The sequence below is a fragment of the Urocampus carinirostris genome, chromosome 1 (assembly GCF_059441175.1).
Source record: "Urocampus carinirostris isolate Australia breed hairy pipefish chromosome 1, RoL_Ucar_1.0, whole genome shotgun sequence".
Lineage (NCBI taxonomy): Eukaryota > Metazoa > Chordata > Actinopteri > Syngnathiformes > Syngnathidae > Urocampus > Urocampus carinirostris.
The window spans coordinates 59,205,064-59,223,297 of NC_142349.1; the positions used below are offsets into that span (position 1 = coordinate 59,205,064).

The following is an 18,234-nucleotide window of genomic DNA, read 5'->3' on the forward strand; positions in this document are numbered from 1 at the left end:
AGTTTATTTTTTTAATATTTCCTACTCCACTACTTTGAAATTTTGTACTACTTCCTTTGGTTTTCATTTTGGTCTTACTGAAATTAAAATTTAGCATCTCCCACTCAACTAAACACTCAGTGACCTTTTATTTATACTCTCATCATTCAGGATGAGCTTGTACCCAAATAATTTACCGGTAATAATACTAGTTGTAGTATTTTATGCAGTATTCATCCAGCTATCCATCTTTTCTCACTTGACTGGCAATTGATTGCTGTATTTACTGTATCCAAGCACATTTGTCTCTCATGTCAATAGTGATTCAATCAATATGCGAAAATTGCATTCCAAGTGTTGATTGTTTTGTTTTGTGCACTACTCTTGAGAGACTCCAAATCTAAACCCTACTGAAGCAATTGTAATCCTTGAAGCAACTGAATAGATTGAAAACCACTGTTACTTAGTATTAAAACCATTTATTAGTCATTCACTCATTGTCCAACTGCTTATCCTCAAGAGGGTCAATCCAAGCTGATTTCGGCAGCGGGCGGGGGACCCCCCCGGACTGGTTGCAAGACAAATTCAGGGCAGAGACAATTTTGCAGAACACTATTACAATAATTACACGATTTCCCCACACTCCTTTTCAAAAACAGGCTTTGGTTCTTTAGTGCTCCACAGCCCCATGGAGGTACAGGGCAAGAAATTTGGAGAACGTCTCTGGCTTGTATCCTACAAGACCAGCTGGTACCTATACAAAGAAAGAAAACAAATGGAAATCCTTTAATTGTTACTTTTAGTGACTCGCTATTGCCGCAGCAGTGGTTGGGGTATTATTAAAGTTTTGGTGTGTCAAAAAGTTAAAGGGTGGAATATTTGTTTGTATTAAGTATGTGTTAACGATGCCCAACTGAGTTCAAAGAGCCTTTATATATTACATAACAAATGAATATGGTATTCTCGGAATCTACTGTACTGCGTGACATCTTAGTTTACGTTATAATATTGGGCAAGAAGCTTGAAAGACATCTTTTATCTCAAATTTGTAGTTAGTAGTGTAGCTCGTATGCAGAAAGGCCACTGTTCGTCCTTTCCAAAATGATCAATAAAGAATAACGTATTTTAAAACACCTTTAATCCAAATTTAATACACATAATTTATGCAAATCTACTCGTAGCATGCTTGCTGGAATCCTACAATTATAATTTGGTAACGATTATTCAATAATCACAGTTAGAGCTAAATTTATCTAAGGGTGGCATATTCTTGGTTTGATCTCCACGCCAACCACAAAATAATGCGGTTTAAAGTATACTTTTTTTTGTTTGAAATAATCGAGAAAGCATCACACGCCAGCATTTATTATAGAGAAAGCCAGGATGCAATTACCTTCACTTCCTTCCTGAAAAGTATCGGTTTGACGTTGGCACTTTCGTGCAGCTCTACATCTTTATCCAACCAAACCTAAAACAATACAAATAAACAATGCTCAGTTGCCAACTAGAAAAAGACACATGAACAAACCCTGAATAACAGAAATTATTTGAGTAAAACAGACACAGTATATCAAATATATATATATATTTTTTTGCTACTAAGGTAATTTGACTTTTAAGGCATGCACATTCCGATTTTAGTTTTGGCTCTTTTTCTCCGAGAGATGTGAGAGGGAGGATTTAAAGCAGCAAAAACACATGACATTAGATAGACCCGCTTCTGGATCAAATTGTCCCTGATATTCATATAATAGCTGAATATATATGTATATATATATACTGGACTGTCTCAGAAAATTAGAATATTGTGATAAAGTTCTTTATTTTCTGAAATGCAATTAAAAAAACAAAATTGTCATACATTCTGGATTCATTACACATCAACTGAACTATTTCAAGCCTTTTATTATTTGAATATTGCTGAATTTGGCTTACAGCTTAAGAAAACTCAAAAATCCTATCTCAAAATATTAGAATATCATGAAAAAGTATACAAGTAGGCTATTCAACTAATCACCTGAATCATCTAATTAACTCAAAACACCTTGCGAGGGTTTCCTGAGCCTTAAAAACACTCAGCTTGGTTCAGTAAACTAAATCACTGCTGATCTGTCTGCTGTCCAGAGGACCATCATTGAAACCCTCCTGAAGGAGGGTAAGACACAAAAAGAAATTTCTCAAAGAGCAGGCTGTTCACAGAGTGCAGTTTCAGAGCATATCTACAAAAAGTCTGTTGGAAGGGAAAAATGTGGCCGAAAACGCTGCACAACCAAGAGAGATGACCGCAGCCTTAACAAAATTGTGAAGAAGAGCCGCTTCCAGAATTTGGGGGAGCTTCAAAGACAGTGGGCTGAAGCTGGAGTCCAGGTATCAAAAGCCACAGTTCACAGACGTGTCCGGGAAACGGGCTACAATAGCCGTATTCCCATGGTCAAGCCACTTCTGAACTCAAGACAACGGAAGAAGCGTCTGACTTGGGCTATGGAGAAGAAGCACTGGACAGTTGCAGAGTGGTCCAAAGTCCTCTTTTCAGACGAAAGCAAGTTTTGCATTTCATTTGGAAGTCAAGGCGCCAGAGTCTGGAGAAAGGCTGGAGAGGAGCAAAATCCAAGTTGCTTGAAATCCAGTGTGAAGTTCCCACAGTCAGCAATGGTTTGGGGAGCCATGTCAGCTGCTGGTGTTGGTCCACTGTGTTTCATCAAGTCCAGAGTAAATGCAACTGCGTACCAAGAGATTTTAGAGCACTACATGCTTCCATCTGCTGAAAAGCTCTATGGAGATGAGTATTTCATTTTCCAGCATGATCTGGCACCTGCCCACAGTGCCAAAACCACCAGTAACTGGTGCACTGACCATGGCATCACTGTCCTTGATTGGCCTGCTAATTCCCCTGACCTGAACCCCATCGAGAATTTGTGGGGTATAGTTAAGAAGAAGATGAAAGACACCAGACCTACAAATGCAAATGAGCTGAAGGCCGCTATCGAAGCATCCTGGGCATCAATCACACCTCAGCAATGCCACAGGCTGATTGCCTCCATGCCACGCCGGATTGATGCAGTAATCCGTGCAAAAGGATTCCCAACCAAGTACTGAGTGCATCAATGGACATTTTCAAATGTTTGATTTAGTTTTGCTGTTATAAAATTATTTTTTTACTTGGTCTGAGGAAGTATTCTAATATTTTGAGATAGGATTTTTGAGTTTTTTTCAGCTGTAAGCCAAAATCAGCAATATTCAAATAATAAAAGGCTTAAAATAGTTCAGTTGATGTGTAATGAATCCAGAATGTATGACATTTTTGTTTTTTTAATTGCATTACAGAAAATAAAGAACTTTATCACAATATTCTAATTTTCTGAGACAGTCCAGTATATATATATATATATATATATATATATATATATATAAAATAGCTGATTTCAGAACATAGAATCCTTATTTGAAAATACAGTAAATATTAGTGGTGGGAATTAATGGGTATCTCAAGAGTCAATTCCCATTTATATGGTTACAGTATGATTCGATACCAATTCAAATGCCTGAAAGTTAATTTATACAATTACAAAGCACACTGCATTGTCTTATGTTTTATAGTCTGTAAAAACACTGATCCTTTTAACGAGGGCGGAATTTTTTATTCATCCGGTTACGTATTGGCTTTAGCTTAGCCTCAAAACAGACATATTTCCCTTAAAGGACAGGGTATAATACCTAGTGCCTTCTAGTGGTACAAAAAACTTTCAGTTAAAAAAATTATTGATTTTAATACTAGGCAAATATATATGAGTTTTTATACCAATGTTAATTGTGTAAAAGAAATCATTCGACGAGAAATTTGTATTTCTTTTACATGGTGGAATCACGACCTAAGGTCCGCTCTATGTTTGTCTGGCAACTTGCTGCTACACTTTGCTCTCTGGCACTGGTTTCCGTTCTAATTGGACAACCGTGTGCTCTAATGGTCAAATATTACACACTGGGGCTTTAAGCTCAAGCTTATTTATGTGGACCGACAACAATAACCTTTGGTTCTTGATTCAAATTATCAACAATTTGTATATATTTGAATTAATATTTTTTTAATTTATTTTTTTCCAATGATACATTTGAGGAATATAATATTTTATTCCTTTTCTAAGGAAATTACATATTTTCGTACTTACGCAGGAGCTTCGAAAAGTGCTTTGTAAACTATTTTATGTTACTTTCTGACTATTGAACTTCCCTAAACAACCCCATGTTTTGTTATTATGTTACCATGAGCATTTTTAGCAAATCTACTTTAGTGCCTGAGTAAAATTTTACAATCCAATTTACTGTGTTTGTATAAACCAGTGGTTCTCAAATAGTGGGGTAGGTTCCCCTTGGGGGCACATTTGATATCGGGTACTTATTTTTTTTATTTTTACTATCCTAGAAGAAAGTGCAATTGAACCTCCACTACATTAGGGGGCAACAGCGCTCTTATTGGCAGTGTGTCTGTGCTCGATGGTAAAGCATCTGCACTTTGTACATACATAGACGAGAGAATAAATATAAAGAGTAGATACGAAGTGTTGCAAACCCTCCGGTGACCCCATGAAAAAATATTTAATGGGGATGAAAAGACAGACGGAGGGATAAAGAGACTGGGATAAAGAAGAAAATTAAAAGTCTCCCAAAAGCTAAGACGAGGAAGTTTGAAAAAAAAAAACATATATAGCAATCAGCTTTACTGTGTTTGACGAGGAAATACAGCTTTTTTGCTTTAGTTGAAAATGTTGGCAGCGGACAGCATGGAGCTAAATCAATTAAGCTGTCAAATAACCACATCACACCAAAATCACGCTGATAAGACGCAGGAGTTTTTTTGGAGGGGCAAGAGGTTTTAAAAAAATAATTGAGAAGCACTGGTATAAACTGACCTGGGTGGGTATGGGATTTCAATGAAATTGAGAAAATCAGTTTGTTTGCAAACACCTTAGGCTATATCACAGACCTTTTTTTAGTCTTTGGCATTTTTAGTGCATCATTATTACCAACGTAAGAAAAACAAACACAAAAAAAAACATTGTTTAACTACAAAAAGTAAACAAACCTGGTTTTTAATACCGTCGTCTCCACTCAGATCGGTGGTGTTGAGTTGAAAAACAATGAAATGGAAAATTTGGTCTTTGACACCAACTGCCTGTATTGTGATTGGATGATCCAAGACGCCGTGGGACTCGGTCTTGGCGTATGCAAGAACGGATGAACAGATGCGGACAAGGCAAAAAGGATGCGGGGGAAGAAAGAAAAAAATAGAAATCAGTTAGTAAGGTCTCACATTTGGCCCTTTTGGGGGTGGTCAATAGTTTTCTTTCCAATATGAAAAGTTATGACAAATCAAATATCATACCTGTCAACATCAGACAATTTCTCCACTTATTAATAATTGCAATTCCCCTTATTAAGCAATGATAAATCTTACAAACACAACACGGCACCTATTTACTTACAGCAAAACAGACTATGCAATTTATTTATTTATTTATTTAAAACAAGTTTAATTTAATTTCAAACAACCCTTTGAGGAGCTTTCTTAGATCTTTCCCCACTTGCAGTAAATTAAGTGTTGCTTATTATAGCATATCGAACCTTCTTTTGTGGAATTTGCATGTTCTCCCCGTGCTTGCGTGGGCTTCCTCCGGGCACTCCGGTTTCCTCCCACATTCCATAAACGTGCATGTCAGGTTAATTGGCCGGTCCAAATTGTCCCTTGGTGTGAATGACCGATATGGGTTTTTCAGAGCCCATACCGATTATTAGTATTAGCAGGAGGCAAATAACCGATATTTGGAGCCGTTCTTAATTTGCTGTAAAAGTTTAAAAATTGGAATCATACATTTTTAATAATGCAAAAAAAAAAAAAAAAAAAGAAAAGAAAAATATTTATTATAAATTCAAATACAACTAAGAGGCCACTGAAACATTTTATATTAAATCAATGATAACACGGGGCAGCACGGCGGCGCAGTGGTTAGCGCATGTGCGGCACAGTTCATGTCTTGGGAACCTCCTGCGTGGGTTCAAATCCAATTGTCCCCGATATTCATATAATAGCTGAATGAATATATATATATATATACATATATATATATATATATGCACGGCGGCGCAGTGGTTAGCGCTTGTGCGGCACAGTTCATGTCATGGGAACCTGTTGTGGGTTCAAATCCAGCGCCAGACTTCCTGTGCGGAGTTTGTATGTTCTCCCCGTGCTTGCATGGGTTTCCTCCTGGCACTCCGGTTTCCTCCCACATTCCAAAAACATGCGATTCAGGTGAATTGGCAGGTCCAAATTGTCCCTAGGTGTGAATGAGCGAGTGAGTTGTCTGTCCCCGTGTGCCCTGCGATTGGCTGGCAACCAGTTCAGGGTGTCCCCTTCCCACTGCCCGATGATTGCTGGGATGGGCTCCAGCACCCCGCGACCCTACTGAGGATAAGCGGTGCAGCTGATGAGATGAGATGAGAATATTAACACAACTAACATGACTAATCTTTCACTTAAATAAAAAACAGTGCATAAAATAATATCAGGCTTAGCAGCAACTCGTATAAAAGTACATAAAAACTTAAATAGCTCCCTGATTTTTTTACAATAAATAATAATGTTTATACAACCAACATGGCTTAAATTAACTTAAAAACAAATCATGAATACAAATTTCAACGGACCTCACGAGCTGAAGTGTGGGCACTCCGGTTTTACACCCAGATTGACAAACTAATGTTGTGATAACAGCTCATCACTCATCTTTTCACTTTAGCAAGCTTTTTACGCTCTCAACCAAATAAAAACATGCTTGATTGACAAAGAAATGTTACTATAAGAGCTAATATATCAGTCTCCACCTAAACAAGTTTCCCTCGAACAAGTTAACTAGATTTTTTACGCTATCTGTTAATCAACCACACGGTTTTCTACCACGGACTTTTTTAAAAATCTCAATTTTATCAGCCGTCTTGATTCACAGGCATGTCGGGAGTCAGGAGTTAGCAGAGCTGCTGCTGTTTACTTCGCTCTAACGTTATTCTTTCTGCTTTAATGGCTCAGCCACTGGTTGCTTATCCAATCAGAAGGCGAGGGATAGGTAGCGTGTGAGACTGAAGGCAAAAGAGAGGGAGAGAGGGGGAGAGGGGCTCAGCTGCATGAGCCTAAATAACCCACTCTTAATAAATGTTGAATAAATACAAATGCCGACACCGATATCTGTCAAATTTCCAAATATTGTTGACGACAATCGGCCTGCCTGATAATCGGTCGACCTCTACAAAGTACCTTGACTGATGGAGCAAGCACACATACACACAAACTTACCCCATATAGCATCCGAGCACGTGCAAGAGCATTGCCGAAAACAAACATGATCATTTTGGCTCTGAATTGATCTGGACGAAGTGTGAAATTGAGATCAAAACCCTCCACAAAGTAAAGTGTGTGGGCATGAGGGTAATAATGCTGCTCTCTGAAACCTGTTTGAGAAAAATGAAAAGTGAAAAAAAAAACAAGTAGTTAATTACAATAAATAACTCCTCTTTTATGAGAGGAGTAGGGTGACCTTCACTGGAATGGACGCAAACAAGGAGCGCCATTCCGTACCTGTGCAGTTGACGTCCTCCTTATACACATTAATTTTCTGCAAGTCCACCGTAGGTAATATCGGATAAAACGTTTCAAGGACTTGATCCTTAGTTTCTGACACTAGCTGTTGTCCAGAAACTCTTGGAAGAGGATCCATGCTGTGATATAAAAAGCCATTTTGACCCCGAATCTGCAACAAGTCTTTGCCTGATAAAGAACACAGAACACACTTTCACTAAAGAAAGCATCAGCAGAAAGATTGCGTTAAGCAGTTACAATGTGGCAGAGTATGAAATCAACAATTTAAAAGGAACATAGTGTATTATGGACTCAAATAACAAATCTAGTGAAAGTAAGGGCAAAAAAAATTAATGGTAATTTTGAGTTCCTTTAAAATATTTATAAATCTCCCAAAAAAAGATAGAATACCAAACTATTTTAACTTAAAAAATTTGAAGTCAACAACAGCATATTGACAAATTATAAGAGGAAAAAAGGCGTATTGAAGGGAACAAGCTGTTGATTGTAGGGAGCCGACTCCCTTCGTTCACTTCAAAGAGCTGGCTCATAGAGACGTTTTGTTCGCGAACGACACGAGTGAGGTGGTGTCAAAACTCAGTCCTCATTAACCCTTTTCTTTCGGCACATTACTAAATATTGTGTTCGTAATAGCTATCTAACTATGTGATAGTCGCTATTTTGAATGGTGACATAATCCGGAATATTCAAAAGGAAATTAAATGTTTTTGATAAATGTTTTTTAGATGAAGTGTTTGAGGAGTATGTTAGGAGTGACAAGATTGGATAGATTGAGAAATGAAATTGTGAGAGACAGAACTGGAGTGGTAGTGGAACTGAGCAAGCGTGTGGATAAGAGCGTACTCGGTTGGTTTGGACACATGGATGAGGAGTGAATGTTGAAGAGGATCTACAGAGCAGAAAATGGAAGGAGACCAAGAGGACGGACGCGATTGACGTGGATGGATGGTGTTATGAGTGCACTGCAGGAAAGAGGTTTAAATATAGCGGTGATAGGAATGAGTGGAGAGGTGTTGTAAAAGGATAATGGGATGTTTAGACGCATTCTAAGGGATGGGCAGGGCACCCGTATGATGCGGCAGGGGTAAACAGGTGAAAGCTGTTGGGCCCTGCTGTTGAACAGAAAAGTGTGTTGTGTCACCCTGACCCGAGTAACATGGCCGCTGTCTTGTGTCCCCTTTCATCTGGAGGGATGAAAGCATGACCAACTTGGGTGCTGATGTTCTTAACTTGTTTGGGCATTTGGGTTGACCATGGTCCAAAAAATGTTGTGTGTATTTTTTTCTACTTTTTCCCTTTTTTTTCTTTTGTGTGTGTTTGTCTTGCTGTCGGTCAGCCCTCTCGAGGAATATGACAAGGGTAGATAGAGAGATAGATTGACAATAGGTTCCAATTATTCAGAAAAGATATTGTACATGTAAGTTAAAGCCAAAGGAAACCTTTTATTGTCATGTTTATTTTTTTAAACAGCAGTAAAAAAAAATCACTTATATTTCATCGTTACTGAAAAGATAACGCTGTTACGTAACGGCGTTGTTTAAAACAGCGTTGTTCCCAACACTGGTTCTAACTTTTAAAAAGACCTGTTGCTGGTTAGGAAACTCTTTAAGGAACTAAGGCACATATGAAGGTAATTTTTTACATATACAATAACAGTGTGTTATGTAGCATAATATATATTATACATAACACACTTAAATGGCTAGGTAGAAATAAAAACATTAAGCTGGTTTGCCAGTAAAATTCCTTAAATTTACAACATTATTATCTGAAGCACAGAATTAAAAGAAGTGGAATATATCCCCACTGTTTTGTAACCTTGGGAAAAAAATTTGACACTTGTGTTGCTCAGTACAGAAAAACGTAATCAATGTAAAAAATGTAATATTAACTCTTACATAAGAAGGGTGTTTTTATTTTTTATTTTTGTCCTCTGACAGAAACACAACTCTATAAGAATATAATTATAGCACACACACCAAGCAAAAGTCAATACTCTTAGTGCAATGATTTGGTCTGTCCATCAATTCTGTTGGTCATTAAGATATTCCTTAATTTGGGATTGTGAAGAACAGACAAGCCGAAGCAAAAGGATTAATCCTGTTGTATTGATTTGAAATGATAAAAATAATCTCGGTGTCACTCCACCATTATGCAAATCCAGAGGTGGGTAGTAACGGAGTACATTTACTCATCACTCAGCCTTTCACTTTAGCAGTAGTTATTCCGTTACATTGACTTGAGTAAGTTTTGGGAAATTTTGTACTTCTAGGAGTATTTTTAAATCCCTAACTTTTATTTTTACTTGAGTAAATTCGTGAAGACAAAAACGGTACTTTTATTCCGCTACATTCGGCAACCGTGAAGTCGTTTCTTCGTTACTTAATAAATCCCCCTCCACGTAAGTACACATCTGTGACTCCGCTCTACCATGTTTAACCAATCAAACACAGCAGCCTCGTCACGTGACCCTATTCAACTTCAGCTAGGGTAAAACTTGTTTACGGATGAAACAGATAGAAAATGTCGCTTAGCAATAACGACTATGAAAACACAGAAGAGGAGGAGCACCACTGGCCTCACATCAAAAGCATGTTCCCCTTAAAAAGTGTGCGAAACACCGCCTACAATATGTAATGTTTCCTTTTTGAGTTCATGGGCTAGCTTGTTCTACTTGCAGAGCCTGTTAAGATAAGTATTGGGTCTTTAAATGTGCCACTCGGTGTAACATGTGCTTAATTTATTTATTTGATTTATACTATTTAATTTTTATTGTTTATTGTAGCACTTGAACTTAGGTTGATTATTTCAATCTACTTTTAAATCAAATTAATTTTTTGGCTGATTGGATGGACTTTTAGAATTTGATGATCTAATTGGTTGTTTTAGAAAAAATCAATACGACGTTGCTAGAGTTACTCAGTACTTGAGGAATTTTTCCACTAAGTATTTTTTTACTTCGACTCAAGTAAGTATTACGATGACTACTTTTACTTCTACTCGAGTAATATAATTCTGAAGTAACAGTACTTTTACTTGAGTAAAATCTTTGTGGACTCCACCCAACTCTGTCCAAATCCTCTCTAAATCAATTTACACGTATTATTAGCAACATAAAGGCGGTTGGTAATCAACTTCACAGTAATATTTACCTCTTTTCCATGAAGCTGCCAATGAGTATTTCTCAGTGAGCATCCTTCTTCCAATGGATGGATGGCTGGACTGAAGTGTGCCACAAAGATGGAGCAGGTTGAAGAGGAGTGTTTTGCTAAGACAAATATACGTCAAAAAATAGATTTAGAAGATGTTGTGTGAAGTTATGACATTTTTTGATGCTAGTACAGTACGACCATAGGGTGCACCGTGTTAAAAGGCGCAGCCTCCGTTGCTGGTTTTATTTCTGAATTTAACACATACACAGGGCGCACCGCCCTGTAGGGTGCGAGTGCCCTCTGCTGCAGTTGCCTTACAACAACACAGACAAGCGCACAAATAACATTGATTCATTTCATCTTCAATTCTCTCACGGATGCTCAGTTTCCATGTTCTTCCACGTAGCGTAGAAATCAACACACCATTGCAGACGTAAACACGGAAAGCATTTAATAGGGGGAAAGTGAGGTTTTGGATTTAATTACAGTAATACTTGGGGGGGGGGGGGGGGCAATACCATTCAGCCTCTGGTACCACAGCAATTTTCAAATGGCTAGATACGCTACAGCGTTAGCATCCATGAGTACTCTTGCAAACATTGGACGCATTGCGTGTGATGTCACGTGTCCTCTTCTGCACAAACGGGACACTTGTGGCATTCAAATTTAAGTCACAGGAGATCGCGTACAAGTCGTATATAGTTAGAGAAGTGAACAAGCTCACAAAAACATCGGATTTAACCCAAAGATCAAAATAGAGCATTAAGCTCTGCAGTGTAAACGGCAGCCTCATCGTGTCCTCAGCTAAGTCCGCCACTTCACATCACACGCAGCGCGCACTGCACAATTTGGAGAATATCTTTAAGGTTCTCTTACCAACATAAAAATGTTTGCATGGACCATGCCTATTCTTATCTCTTCAATTTGATCTCCCCCTATGTTCCTGCACGGAGCCTCTGCTCGGAAAATGCCGGTCTACTTGTGACTTCAAGAGTCAAGAAGAAGTCTGCAGGCTTGAGAGCGTTCTCCATTCGGGCCCCAGTGCTGTGGAAGGCTCTGTCTCAGATAAGATCTGCAACCTCAGTGGAGGTTTTTAAACTAGACTTAAGACCCACTTCTATTCAAAAGCTTATGATTGATGACCACCTCATACTTTTCTTTTCCTGTCTTTTTCCGACTGCCTGGCTCGTGGTGATACAAGGGAGGACGATATGAGATGAGTCAGCGGACCAGCATCTGGACCTGAAGCATGTCAACGCCTGCATCAATCAGCCGGCAGAGATGGGAAGCTGCGTCCTTGCTGTCATGGTCTTTTTGGACTATTTTACAGGCTTTAGGCGTTGTTGTTGTCATGAACTTTTTGGACAAATTTCAAAATATTACCTATTGTTGTCTTTTATTGATGTTCACTATGTTTTGTGTACTGTTACCCAATGCTAAATCCATTGCACCCTGGTCTTCCTGGGGATTACCACTTGTGAGTCACTTTCTCAAGGTTTCATATTTATCTCGTGCTGAAATTTTTGTTTTTTAATGCAAAATCAATTGCAGCCTGGTCATCTGGGAGGGGGATTACTTCATAGTACCTCAAGGTTTATTCATTTTCCTCATGCTGATAATTTGAGTTTTTCCTTACCCGCACGCTGCTTTAAGATCAGGGTATGGTGTAATTGTAACCTGTGCAGTCCTTTGAGACATTTTATGATTTAGTGCTATACAAATAAATGTAACTTGACTTGATCGGAGACGTTTATGTGTACTGTAATCAATTCAAGATGCTGAAACCTATGAGACCAAAGGTAAAGTGTTCTCAACGCTTCATTTGTTTTTTTTTAACAAAAGGATGGAGAATGTAAAATATATCCAGCAACATCGGTGCCTATTCTACAAATATGTAGGAAATACAATGCGTAAATACCCAAATTTTACTGGTTGCTCCTCTGTTGTGTTCCACAAGCAGGCATGTCGAATGGCGTTCTGAACACGGTCGTCTTGATTGGGTAACTGATTGGCAGGATTCTCAGCCAGAGCTAGAAGCTGTGGTGGCAAACCAGAAATCTGCACACTTTTGGTTAACCAAAGCGCCTGTCGAACACCTGAGAGGAGAGTATAACATTATAACACTAAAACAAGTGCAAACATGGTGAAGCAACTTTCAGACACTTTGGTACTAGCCTATGGAAAAAGTGTGCCGGGGGACATAACATAAGATCTGCAGAGACCCTTCGATATTTTGAAGAGGAGGCTCAAGACACACTTTTTTAGTATGGCTTTTAATTCAGCGTCTTTATTTACCTTGTTTGTTTTTTTACTTCTAACCTTCTCCCGCATCACATGTTACTTTCAATTTTCTTCTTTTATGTTTCAGGTCTCTAGTTGTTTTACACTCCATCATTCCTTACAAGTTCATTTAAAATTCTGTATTTCCTCAAGTGGGGGTATACACAATGGTAGGGTGTGGTTAGTTGGCTGACAGGAGCACAGTTTTAAACCCTTTCTCTATTGCACATTAAATGGTTTTCTACAGCACTGAGTTGCAGTTTGTCATCTGAAAAGTTCTACAACGAATGCAATTTGATTTGATTATCTGCCAGTTGATCATTGATTATAGTCAAGAAGGCTACTGCCTCAAACAAACATATATTTTTTAATAATGTATTTTATACATGATTCTCCAGTATGGTAGAGGAATGTTAGGAACCTTACAAAACTTTTTTCAACAAATAAAAAAGGGAGATTTATAATTTTTTATTCTGAACTTTTCTTCAGGGTTCGTACACCTTTTTCATGGTGAAATTCAAGCACTTTTGAAGCACTTCGAATGCCAATTTTTCCATTTTCCCAGAACCTTTAAAGCAGGGGTATCAAACTCATTTTAACTTCCGAGCTACAATAAACAATAAAACTTAAATAGTATAAATCAAATAAATAAATTAAGCACATGTTACACCAAGTGGCACATTTAAAGACCCAATACTTATCTTAACAGGCTCTGCAAGTAGAACAAGCTAGCCCATGAACTCAAAAAGGAGACATAACATATTGTAGCTGGTGTTTCGCACCCTTTTTAAGGGGAACATAAGGCCAGGGGTGCTCCTCTTCTGTGTTTTCATAGTCTGTATTGCTAAGCGACATTTTCTATCTGTTTCATTCGTAAAAAGGTTTTACCCCAGCTGAAGTTGAATAGGGTCACGTGACGAGGCACCAAATTTTTCGAAGCTGGAAGCTATGTATGTGCAATTCGAAAACAATACTGTTGATATGTTACTTTTATGTTGTTACCAGGTTGTAATTATTAGATGTAGGGTTAAAGTTTACTCAGTCAACCACTAAAATATCTGAATTGTATAGGGGCACCGAGTTATTCACATATACAAGATATTTAGAAGAAATTATCATGATTTGAAAGACGCTGATCATGACAATGATTTCTTATGCCAGTAAGAAATTCCATTTCTGAGAAAAGTGAAATGACCCATCACTGTTGAGCTATTTTTAGAACCGGTCTTTAAGCTACTTAGGTGTTCTAGGGGGCTACCTGGTGCCCCTCCAGCACCATGTTCGGACCCCTTGACTAGGGATTGGCCTCTCTTCAGTCTATTTACATACAATCTATTTCAGGGGTGTCAAACTCATTTTAACGAGGAGCCACATGCGAGAAAAAAAATCTTACGGGGTCAGACTAATAGATTAAAGACAGTGAGCAAGAAAAGAGAAAGAGAGAAAGAAGAAATAGAAAAGGGAAATGAGAGAAAGACAAAAATGAGAGAGAAAAAGTTAAGTAAAAAAAAGGAGAAAGAAAAGAGAGGGAGAGAGAAATGTAAGGGGGAGGCAGACAGACAGACAGATAAAATTAGATTGGGAAACACAGAGACAGACGGGAGAGAAAAGTAATACAGCTCCAGTTGTCAGTGGGGTCTGGCTTTGGCGACATCAAGTGGCCGTATTTAAAACTACATCTTATTTTCCTCTTGTGCGTCTTTTAACAATGTCTCGAGGGTTGGATTAAAACCTTTGGCGGGCCTGATTCGTCTCACGGGGCCACATGTTTGTCACCTGTCATCTATTGTCCATGCGTCATCATGATTTATGTTCAAAATGGAAGTTCATACTGGTAAAAGTTTGAGGTTACCTTCCAGTGCGCTGGTCTTCTGGTTGAAAACATAACAGGGCGTCTCTTTATACAAGGGCATCTCGTGTTTTGGAGGAGAACGGTATTGCGTGGGATCATGATGTTCACGAGTCCAAGGCGGATAGACAGGTTTAGCAAGCCCCGGGACAAAGTGCATCTTTTCCCCGTAAGTGATCATCTCTAGTCCTGGGATGTGCACTTTTTCAATTGGCCTCTTTACGACTTTGGAAGCTCTCTTAGCGTAGCTCCGACTCCCATGAAAACATCGGGATTGTATTCGGATTCCCTCTCCAAATGTAGAGAAACGATTTAAATCTCTGTTGCATATTGATTTTGAAAAACGCAAAGCCAAAGCAGTGGCAAGGTAGGTCGTTTCTGGAAACATTGTCCTGATAGTTGTCAATGAATCGCGAGCGTGTTTTTACTTGTCAAATGTCGCCCCGGAAGCATTTTTTTCTTCTTCAAGGTTAACAGCCGTTGTCCTCATCACTTTCCAAAAATACTGCCCCCTATCAGCAAAGAGTCTCATTTCCGTTCAAGTCCTCAAAGTGCAAACATTCATTCATTATCTGCGCCCCTGATCCTCAGTAGGGTCGCGGGGAAGTGCATAAAGTATAGCGAAAATTCTGGTCTGAAATATAATACTTTATTGCCTATAATATTGACAATGGGTTCCAATTGTTTTAGAAATATATTGTACTTGGCATATATGACTCAGAGACGTTTAAGTTAAAGCCAACAGAAACCTTTATTGTCAAGTCTAGTCAAGCCATGTTTTTTGCATAGCCCTCAATCACAAGGATTCTCAAAAGGCTGCACAAACCACAGACTATCACACCATCCTCTGATCTAAAACCTACATGAGGGCAAGGTGTCATGTCCTGCACAGTTGTCATGGCGCCCAGCTGGCCCCGCCCCTTGACACCGGCTGAGACGCATTGGGCTGATTGCTCTTGGAGTACTTAAACGCTCCTTTTGGAACTGCCCGCTGCCAGATCATTGCTTAACCTTGTTGAAAACTTGTTCATGCCTCTTTGATCTGAGTAATGCCTAGATTGTAATTTTGCCTGCCTTTGAACCTGCTTTGTTTTGTTTTTGGTCCCTTTGTGTGTTGGACAACTTTTCTTTCTCAATTAAAGTGACAGATCGTCTAAGCAAATGAGTTCCGACTTTCTGCTTCCCGGCCCGTTTCGTGACACAAGGAAAGACTCAAAAACCTCAGCATGAGGAAAATAGATAGATAGATAGATAGATAGATAGATAGATAGATAGATAGATAGATAGATAGATAGATAGATAGATAGATAGATACTTTATTATCCCCGTAGGAAAATTCACACTTCCAGCAGTCTACCCCGTTGTTTATTAACAGATTAACATGATGCCCTAGGGGGCTTGTAGCGGAGTGGATGACGTCACGCTAGTCCAAAAGTTCGACATCCCTGCGGCAGATGGAAATCTTTTCTTTGTGAAAATCCAGGGATACACCACCTCGTGTTAGCAAGTCCGCCTTCTCTCCGATTCCCCCCGGCTTTCGTGTCTCTGTATAGCGGCGTTGAAGCCAGATAGCTCCAGGTAGCTCCGGGTGGCTACACGTTAGCGTCTGGAATGCTAAACGTGAGCCACGTTTCCGCAAAACACAGCAACTGCGCTCCCTGTGCGCTTCGATGTAATCCCCCTCCCGGATGACCAGGCTGCAATTGATTTTGCGTTAAAAAACAAAAAACTTTTTGGAAAAAAATGAAATAATTAAAGTATAATTCATCCATCCGTCATCTGCACCGCTTATCCCCAGTATGGTCGCGGCGCTGTCTTCGGGCAGTGGGTAGGGGACACCCTGAACTGGTTGCCAGCCAGTCACGGGGCACACAGGTACAGACAGTTCACTCGCTCCTTCACACCTAAGGACAATTTGGACCAGCCAATGAACCTGACATGCATGTTTTTGGAATGTTGGAGGAAACCGGAGTGCCCGGAGAAAACCCACGCAAGCACGGGGAGAACATGCAAACTCCAAACAGGAGTTTCGATCTCATGACCTCAGAACTGTGCCGCACATGCGCTAATCACTGAGCCGCTGTATTGCCCAATTAAAGTATAATATGAAATCAAAATCAAATCAAAAGGATGACCAGGATGCAATGGATGTAGCATTAACCAACAAAACATAAATATTGTCAAGATGAAATATACAGTAGGTCATTCATAAGCTATAGAATACAATACTATTCAACCCTAGATTTGAGTATTTCCACTGTGGTTGCAGATAGAATTTCAGAGGGCAGAGAATTCCACAGCACCGTGGCTCTTAAACCTTCGGATCTCTTCTTGGCTCTTGGGATCACTTGTAGATCACTATAGTATTGTCAATATTATCATCATCGTTGCGAAATATTACATTCACAAATGCAAATTAATTAGTAGAAAAAACTTTCATTGCCTTCCAATGTGAAGTGAAACATCACATGATATCCATAAAGCCTTCCCAGAACCCAAAGGCCATTAAAACAAATACTATTTGCAAACATTTTGGCATTTTTGTGTAACTTTCAGTCTCCCCTATGGCATATTGTCTTTTTTTTATGGTATTTTGGTTTGTTGTACAGTTTGAATGTACGGTTTACACAACACTGTGGTATGATGTTTTTATGGTAATGTATATGCAAATGTTCAATAAAGCCCAAAAAAACAAACAAAAAATATATTAACTCATTCAATGCCAAACATTTCTCTAAAATGGGAAGAGCCAGTGCCAGACAATCGTCGTCATAACTCAGTCCAGTTTTAAATTCAACCCAAGCACCCCCCAAAATCTTACCATTTTAAAAACTCTCTTTTCCCTCATAGACAACAGGAAAAGAGTCAAACTAAACAGAAATGTGAACAACGTAGCGTCGGAAAAATGGGCGTAACCGCTGTATAATATACTCTTACCGTAATACTCTTCCGCTATGCCGCAAGTGACAGTAGCCAAACAAAAAATTAGCGGGTTGGGGGCAAGAGCGGTGCTTGGAATCGAACGGACTGAACCATTTCAAGGCAGTTGAATATTTCCGATGCTGTGTTGTGTACATTTTTGTTTTAATTAATTTCTTTTTAATCTAGAGTTTTTCATCATATTCATGCCTATCCTGTCCTTTATCAAAATAAAGTGCATTTTAAAAATACTATAATTTGGGGGGATTGTGTTTAATTTAAGGGCGCTTGAGCACCCCCCAAAACCGGCTGGTTACACCCATGTGTTAGGAATAATTAAGGGACTTTGCTTGTCTTGCAGCGCCCTCTACAGAGATTTGTATTCCACAAAAATAACAAAATGTCTTTAT

The 18,234-nt window shown here is 38.9% G+C and overlaps 1 protein-coding gene across 1 annotated transcript; it reads right to left on the minus strand.

Moving 5' to 3' along the window:
• Window positions 1-442: 442 nt before the first annotated feature.
• Window positions 443-15,376, minus strand: mrpl37 (mitochondrial ribosomal protein L37). The gene is made up of 8 exons (XM_088319802.1): window positions 14,909-15,376; window positions 12,695-12,872; window positions 10,777-10,892; window positions 7,604-7,792; window positions 7,322-7,476; window positions 5,060-5,191; window positions 1,373-1,447; window positions 443-733 (listed from the first exon to the last, which is right to left on the minus strand). The coding sequence occupies exons 1-8, from the start codon at window positions 15,291-15,293 to the stop codon at window positions 650-652; spliced, it is 1,314 nt and encodes a 437-aa protein (XP_088175928.1). The 5' UTR covers window positions 15,294-15,376; the 3' UTR covers window positions 443-649.
• Window positions 15,377-18,234: the final 2,858 nt, after the last annotated feature.